This window comes from Atta cephalotes, assembly GCF_000143395.1.
Source record: "Atta cephalotes unplaced genomic scaffold scaffold00031, whole genome shotgun sequence".
In the NCBI taxonomy this organism is placed as follows: Eukaryota; Metazoa; Arthropoda; class Insecta; order Hymenoptera; family Formicidae; genus Atta; species Atta cephalotes.
Window position 1 is genome coordinate 3253136 of NW_012130095.1, and position 7701 is coordinate 3260836.

General features: G+C 33.8%; 1 protein-coding gene across 1 annotated transcript in view; it reads right to left on the minus strand.

The window, feature by feature from the left end:
- Positions 1-7701, minus strand: part of LOC105621000 (bifunctional heparan sulfate N-deacetylase/N-sulfotransferase) — an 85290-nt gene that overhangs the window by 14434 nt on the left and 63155 nt on the right. Inside the window, exons 3-4 of the mRNA XM_012202477.1 lie at positions 2271-2523; positions 953-1144 (exon numbers count right to left, since the gene is read on the minus strand). Of these exons, the coding sequence (XP_012057867.1) occupies positions 953-1144; positions 2271-2523 (445 nt within the window). The remainder of the gene's footprint in view (positions 1-952; positions 1145-2270; positions 2524-7701) is intronic.

The window sequence follows — 7701 nt, forward strand, 5'->3', positions numbered from 1 at the left end:
GGAGAGAGAGAGAGTGAGAGGGGGGGAGGGGGAAGCACCCTTTGAAAACGTTCGAACCAAGAGTTCTTTCGACTCGTGTAAGAAATATAAGTGCGCGCATAATACAATTTAGAATCGCGTTGTAATTCTATTACGGCGATTATTCTGAGCTTGTTATCAGTGGCAGGCCAGGATTATTACAAATTATCGCGCTTCTTATATCTCATTCCATGAGGATCAAGAACACTCAGATCAGTACACTCTCGCGATATCTGCGATAATAAAATGAGCTCTCGTGAGACTCGCGAGTTTCTAATGAACAAGAAGGGATTTTGTTTTCCCAAATGTGCCCGTATACGAGTATAAATGTTGAATATAACTACACACACAAAGAGTATTCATGTATTTCTCCTTCCTGCTGTCATACCTTTCCTACCATCTCTACGGAGTTCTGGTTCCGTGCACCCTTTCAGAACGACGATCATTCCATGGAAATATCATATGCGTTTTCGTTTTTCAATATTATCTTTGTAGCCAAGAAAATAAACCAAGCGCGCACGAAGCTGCGCGAGTTAATAAGAGATTCCCAAAAGGGACACGCTTGCAGCTTTGTATACGTATAATGGGGAATATGAGGACCTGGAGGATTCAAAGCTAGCGTTCAAAGATATATAACTTTGGCTTGATACGACACGTTATGATTCTATAATTTCCTCGATGTACGTCGTGAAAGCACTCACTCATTCTTATTATACACTTAGTCAAAGAGCATCTATTACACCAACGGATTTCTAACGTAGCAGCGCGTCAGGTCCAATACGCAAGAGAGAAGAGAAAATGATTTAAACGGTCCCTGTCGCCGAACTGTAATAGGCATGGGCGCGCGAGTCGGTGCATTAATTCCGCAGTCGTCCGAGTTGTCCGGGAAGAGATACGTGACCGGAATGTCCAGCAAATAAAGTGCACTGCTCACCTGGATGACGGTAGCTAGGGGACTTTTGTTGGCTGGATAGTCGAGGCTGTCTCGATATGCCCAAGCGAGTGGCTCGTAGGTGCTGTGATTGGCCTGAAAAATAGTCCAGTCGCCGCCAGGAAGTGGTCCCCAGGCCGTTTCTCCTGATCTGGTTAATCGAAGAATGGGAGACGCCGCATTCAGCTGAGCATCCTGGAGGAAGAAAGCGCGACCTGATTCTATATGGCTCGCACAAAAGTTCCACTCTCGCTCGTGCCAGATTTTCTCACTTTTGGGAAAATCAAATTTTCAGAGGCATCACACGCGCTTTGGCGCTTTGTTAGAAGAGAATTGTTCAGTTCGCACGATTTTATATTCAGAATGCTACGAGCAATAATATTTCTCATAAAATATGCGAGATTGCGAAATGTAATAATAATTATGTCAAAAATTATTAAAAAATTCATAGAATATATTAATAGGCTGTAAAAAAAAGTTAAATTGAAAATCCAGAAAATTATTTCAAATATTCCAAGTTTTAGATTGCACTTCGTGCGCTCGAAATAATTCTGATTTTATGTAATTTATATACCAGAAATAAAATTAGTCTAAATATTTATTTAAATGTTCATTTAAATATGTCGAGAAAATTGTTTGTGGTAAAATGTTAAAATCGCTTTGTAATTACTAAAGAGAATAACATATTTTCTGCTCGATGAATACGAATATTATGAACAATTTTGTTCCTTTTTCTGAATAACATGATCGTTATTCACGAGATATGCCACGCGTTCGAGGTACGGTCGATGCTCTAAAGTTTTAAGAAGATTGTAACTTATTTCCCATTACGAATATTATGGCAATAAGATGCTACGGATAGTTGATATCACGAAATTGGGTATCCAATAATTAACCATTAAAATGATTCAAGAATATATGCTACAAATTAACATAAATACGCAATATTCTCAAAACATATAACATTATCGATTATTTTATTATCACAGCCAGTACTATTGCATAGATCACGATTTTTTTTGCTTCTTTAGGAAGGTTTTTTCCTCATTTTGATATCATTTTCCGCGATTCAAATTTGATTGCATAAAAATTATCTCACAAATTTTCTATGACTTTCTTAAATAATTCCTGATATTATTAATCATAAAGTATCTTTTATCACGATATCAACAATATCTTTATGTTTCAATTATTATATTTTGTTCTTGATAATGTAAGAAATAAAATTGTTAAGAAATAAAATTGCAACAATTTATTCTTGTGCGAAAAAATGTTGATGTATTGAGAATAGAATTCAAATATCTAATGTTGGGAGACTGACCTTCAATCTAAGATTAGTATGTATAAAAAGTGGAAAGCCCTTTAGCTGAGCACCAACGAGACTCTCTTCTCCTGGAGGAGCAAAACCCACGATGCCAACTGAATATTCCCTGCAATATTTGTCGAGTAGCTCACGATTCCATTTGTCCATCTGCAGGTACTTGTTTAGATTCTCGAAAATCAGCACCCCGTATCGACCTTTGTCGAGGTTCGTCAACACCGGTAAAGATTTACCGGCCACCTCCACTTTGTACCTGAAAATATATCGGCAACATTTCATATTTAATAATTTATAAAATTTGACATTGTTTGAAAATTAAGAAAAAATTTTTATTATTGAAAAAGTAGAATATTTTTGTAGTAGAACGTTTTTATCGTTTTCATTAAAATTGAAATATATCAATTTATAACGGACGTATTGAAAAAAATATTTTATAACATTTTACGAACATTTTTAATGTTTTATGAGTGGAATTTTCAATAAAAGAGAGAAATCATAAGTTTTTAATGTGAAACGATTCACTTGTAATAAGATACAGGTGCTACAAATATAAGTTTTGTGGCAAGTACTTTCTCGAAAGTGCTATAATTTTTATGAATATATCGTAGTACGCTCTACATTTACCGTTTCTGGATGCCATTAAAACTGTAGCGATATATATTTCGCTAATCGCCTTCGGGGGTCTCTGTGCTTAAGAATTGAACATAGAGGAATGTAGACTTTTGTAAACTCCGCTTCAGTGCGCATTATTCTTACGGGGTTTATACATATATAAGTTAAGCGGGAATAAAAAGTTTTGTTAACGTGTTCTTTAAAATGGAATAAATTCTCTCCATTCTTTCTTTCTTTCTTCCACCTTACCATTAGCTAATACTTCCGGGATCTTTCTCTCTCTCTTTTCCCGCCAACGCAAATATTTCACTGCAAATATTTAGACGTGAATGCCACTCGTGTAAGATACAACCGTCAACGTGTGTTTTGACAATTTCAATCCGATGGATCGGATGTTTAAAGTGCGAGCTTGTAGTAAATAGAAGTAAAATGGAATATCGATAAATAGAGTGTCCCGGTGGGGAGACCGCTGGTATTGTTAAACGATAAAACTGAGACACTTTATATCGAAATTCCATTTATGTAGTATCCAAAAAATGCTGCGCGAATAATAAAGCAATTACACGTATGATACACATTCTTTTCTATATATCGAGACATTTGCGAGATTTATTGCATTTTTTAGACATTATATCCCGACACCATTGAAGCTGTCTTCCATCGAATTTCGGCCTTATTTGAATTTTGATATATATATTTCTAGGTCCCAATTGCAAAAAAAAATCGACAAGCCATACTTCTGTCCTGTGCGCGATAAAATAATTTTATTGCGGAAATAAACTGCCGAGGCTTCTCTCGTCGATCGTATCGATGGATTTCTCTCATATCCTGTCGCACATCGTAAAGAGATGGCGCGAATATCAGATTTATTGGAGATGTATTCCGATAAAAAAATTTAACCAAAAAAGAAATAAAAAAGGAAGAAGTATGTACCGCCTGCTCAATAGCAAGCTGTATGTTCGATTTTTTAGCAGAATTTTTTGGGGAATGGAAAGCATATTGTGTATCGTAAAGCTGCAATGAAATAAATATTCAATGGCATATGTAAAGTTACGCTGTTTATTATTTGCAACATCGAGATTAACGATAAAATTTTTTATTCTCGAATAAATCCGTCGTTTATTTCCTTTAATCGTTAATAGTCATACGAACTAAAATGACTATATATTAAATCGTCTATAAATAATTTTCTGTCAAATCGTCTATAATAAAGTCTGATGGTAAATGATAAATATTTGAGATATTAGTAAGCACAATAAATATTGAATGCTGTTTCGACTGGAGCGATATAACTATTCCATTGCAATGAACATTTGTCAAATAGTTCCAAATCACTACATAATACAACATATCTATATGAAATTTCGTCGAATGAAAGGAAATAGCACGAAAAGAAAAAAAAAGTAGGATTGTGTTCAATATATTCAGTGTATAATATTGCTATTAAAAAATAGCAAACGATATTCAGAGTATAGTAAACAGTTTTAGATTGTGCATGCAAACGTAGACACAACCGGAAAAGCCGCTATAGAGGTTTATGCGGATCAATATCAACGATAGTTTGGATATCTCCTATTTGTGTTTAACATTCAGAACCGATTCTAATCGCGTATATACATCAACGCGTTAGCATGCCAGAATGGCAGATTGCTATTATCCGAATGTAAAATAGTCTTGATATCGCTAATCTATAAAATATTTTGTACATCGCATTTGTTAGTAAAATATTATAATTGCAATTTTTTGGCAAATTCTTCACTAATGATAATAAAAATAACTTTATTGAAGTACGAGAGATATACATAAATATAAATATATTGGAGAACAGCAACTCAAGAGACATATATAATAATAATGCTGCTTACACAAATCTATAAAGTTCTTGATATAATTAAAACTATGTGAAAATAAAAAAAACCTTATAAATAAAAATAATAATATAATAGTAATGATAATCAATAATATGCATTACTGGTAATATGCAGATTGCAGTTTTACTCATGCCATTTGAGTATACTATATATATTGTAGTGTTCAATTATATCAATTTGAGTTATTTTTAATTACTTTTATATAACTCGTCAAGTCTCTCGTGACAGCTCCTACTCAATACGTCATTAATTTAATTAAAACAATGGAGATAAACAATTTAATTCAAGAAAATGTATAAAACGATTATTTTGAAATTGACCACAGAAATGGATTCATTTACATTTTGATTTTTTATACATGGAAATTATAAATAATAAAATCTTATTTAATTCAAAGAATTGAGACATCTCTGCTTTTTTGATACCTAAGAATATATTTCGTCTCGTCTTTTCGCTTTTTAATTTGGCTAATTTTATACATTGCGATAAAAATTATTATCATCATAGTATAAATATTCAAAGAATTCCAACTATTGTTTATTTTTATTTTTGAGAATTCCAACACTATAGAAATATGTTGAAAAATTATGTATATTCATACATAAATATTAATACATATTTCAATTCATATACATCAAGTCTTTGATTTCGTAGGTAGTTACTGATGTAGTTAGCGCTAGTTTAGCACTTATACTATTAATGCGTAATTTACTGGTTTCGCGCAACAATGAAGATAAATGACTTCAGCATAGTGCAACGACACGACGAACCGACGTGTTCGAGCGAGTTAAGTTAAGGGCCGCGAGTAATCCGCCCAATGTAATAGTTTTATAATTAGGTAAACGTTGTTATCAGACCGCACGCTTATAGCCGACTTTATTTTCGCGTTAACGGATAGCGTCGACGTGCCTCACGGCCGTAGCGCGAGTGCAGAAAATTTGAGTTAACTAATGAATGCCGAGTATAATTTAGCGACATAATCGATTCGATAATTAGTAACCGCCCATTAACGATGAGTTAGCCAATTTACGAGGGTAACGAACTGTCATAACGAACTACCCTGCGATGCCTTTTGTTCTTGGCTAACAATCGAGAATTCGCCGTCCAAGTGGGTGCACCGTGCACCCACGCGTCACGCGAAGAATCCGAAAGCGAAATTCAGAAGTATTGATCCTCGCACACTGTGCGATCCCCAATCGCGAAACGATGAAAGGCGCGTACGTGCCGAGGATGATATCACGGACTTCGAAATTTGTACACCACCAGCAGTTTCGTTAATTATATTTCGAACTTCGTGTCCTTAAAAGTTCATCCTGCCTGTCCGATACAGAACTTTCCTGTCTCGCCTGAGCGACGAAGATTGAATTAAGTTTAATTAATATGGAATGGGCAGATAAAATTGACGCGATGTCTTGATATTAGATATGTATATTGAATAAGATGCTATTGATCTGAGACGAGATAGCCGAGAGTTTCTATAGTTACTTGTTTCACTGTCTACGTTCTCACTAGCTTCGTTAACATCCACTGCTCTAAAATTGAATGAACTTCTTAGTCGGAATTAACGTTAATTATATTAGGTGTGGGAAAAAATTCGTGGCGTTTTTTTAATGCCATCTAACGGGAAAAACGCCACGAACTTTTTCCCACATAATATTAACGTTAATATTACATGAAAAGAACAATTTTGCTGAAATCTAAAAATTTAGCTAGAAATTAAAAAATAATTTTATTTAAACTATAAAAATAATTATGTAGGATTTAAACTAGTTGCTAAAATGTTCAAACTTTTTGTCACAAACGTTTAAACGTTTCACTTATTTTGATTCAACAAAGTTATTTTCAGGTCTGTATCTAGATTCTTGAGCAAAGTGGTTCTTTCTGTGAAAGAAAGATTTTAAATTTATTGATTTTTCACAATTAATCGCTCTTATCAAGATTATACAAAATAATTTTCTTTTCTTGCTTTCGTTTTTCTTATTGACATTAATATAAATAAAAATACAATTAATAATATAATTTCCTATGTTATTTATGTAATACAAGCATAAAACATAGTACAGTTAATATTAAAGTAAAATAATTATCATTTTAATGACTTATCAAATCTTAATCAAAGACTGCATCTTTCTAAAGTTTTAAAGAAAGGCAGTAAATTGCTTCCGGTAGTAAATTGCAATATCGCTACTAAAGGAAATTAGTTGTATGAAAATGAGACTACCACCCAGCTAGTTTAATTAACCAGCTGTAATTTTATCTTAAGTTCAACTTATTAAAGCAAGGCGTATCAACATCGAAACAGATTCTTCAGTATCGTTTAATCAAGTAAAATGTTGCTCAGTTTTCCGACGAATAATGTAAAAAGCAAAAAGCGTTCTCTCTTTAGATTTTCTTCTTGATTTTATATACTTATGACCGCGCATGCTCTTGATCATTTTCAGCGTATTAAAAAACATTTTATAAAGTTATTATGATAATACCTAACTCGTGGCGCTTCATTATCCGTGGGCGAGACTAGAAATTCACCGAGCAAATTTCACGTTAAAATGCAGATGTAATTCGCGGAAATTCGCGTGCAGGGTAGATATTACAAACGCAAAGTGCCGAGCGGTCCAAATTGTAACGACGTACAAGGGCCTAGATACGTTTTCATTAAGAAGAATAATTTAATTAAGCGGATTAAATGACAGAATTGGATAACAGCGTACGCGAATTTAGCACAAGTGTGCAATCACAGATCGTTCATGGCAGTTATCATAAGTTATCTCTTCAAAGCCGAGATGCAAAAAACGATAAGTAACTTTATAGGATATATATATATATATATATATATATATATATATATATATACACGACGACACTACACGACGACGACGGTACGGTAACGTAACGTTACCGGTTACGTAGTAGTAACGTAGTACGTACGTCGTACGTACGTTACGTTACGT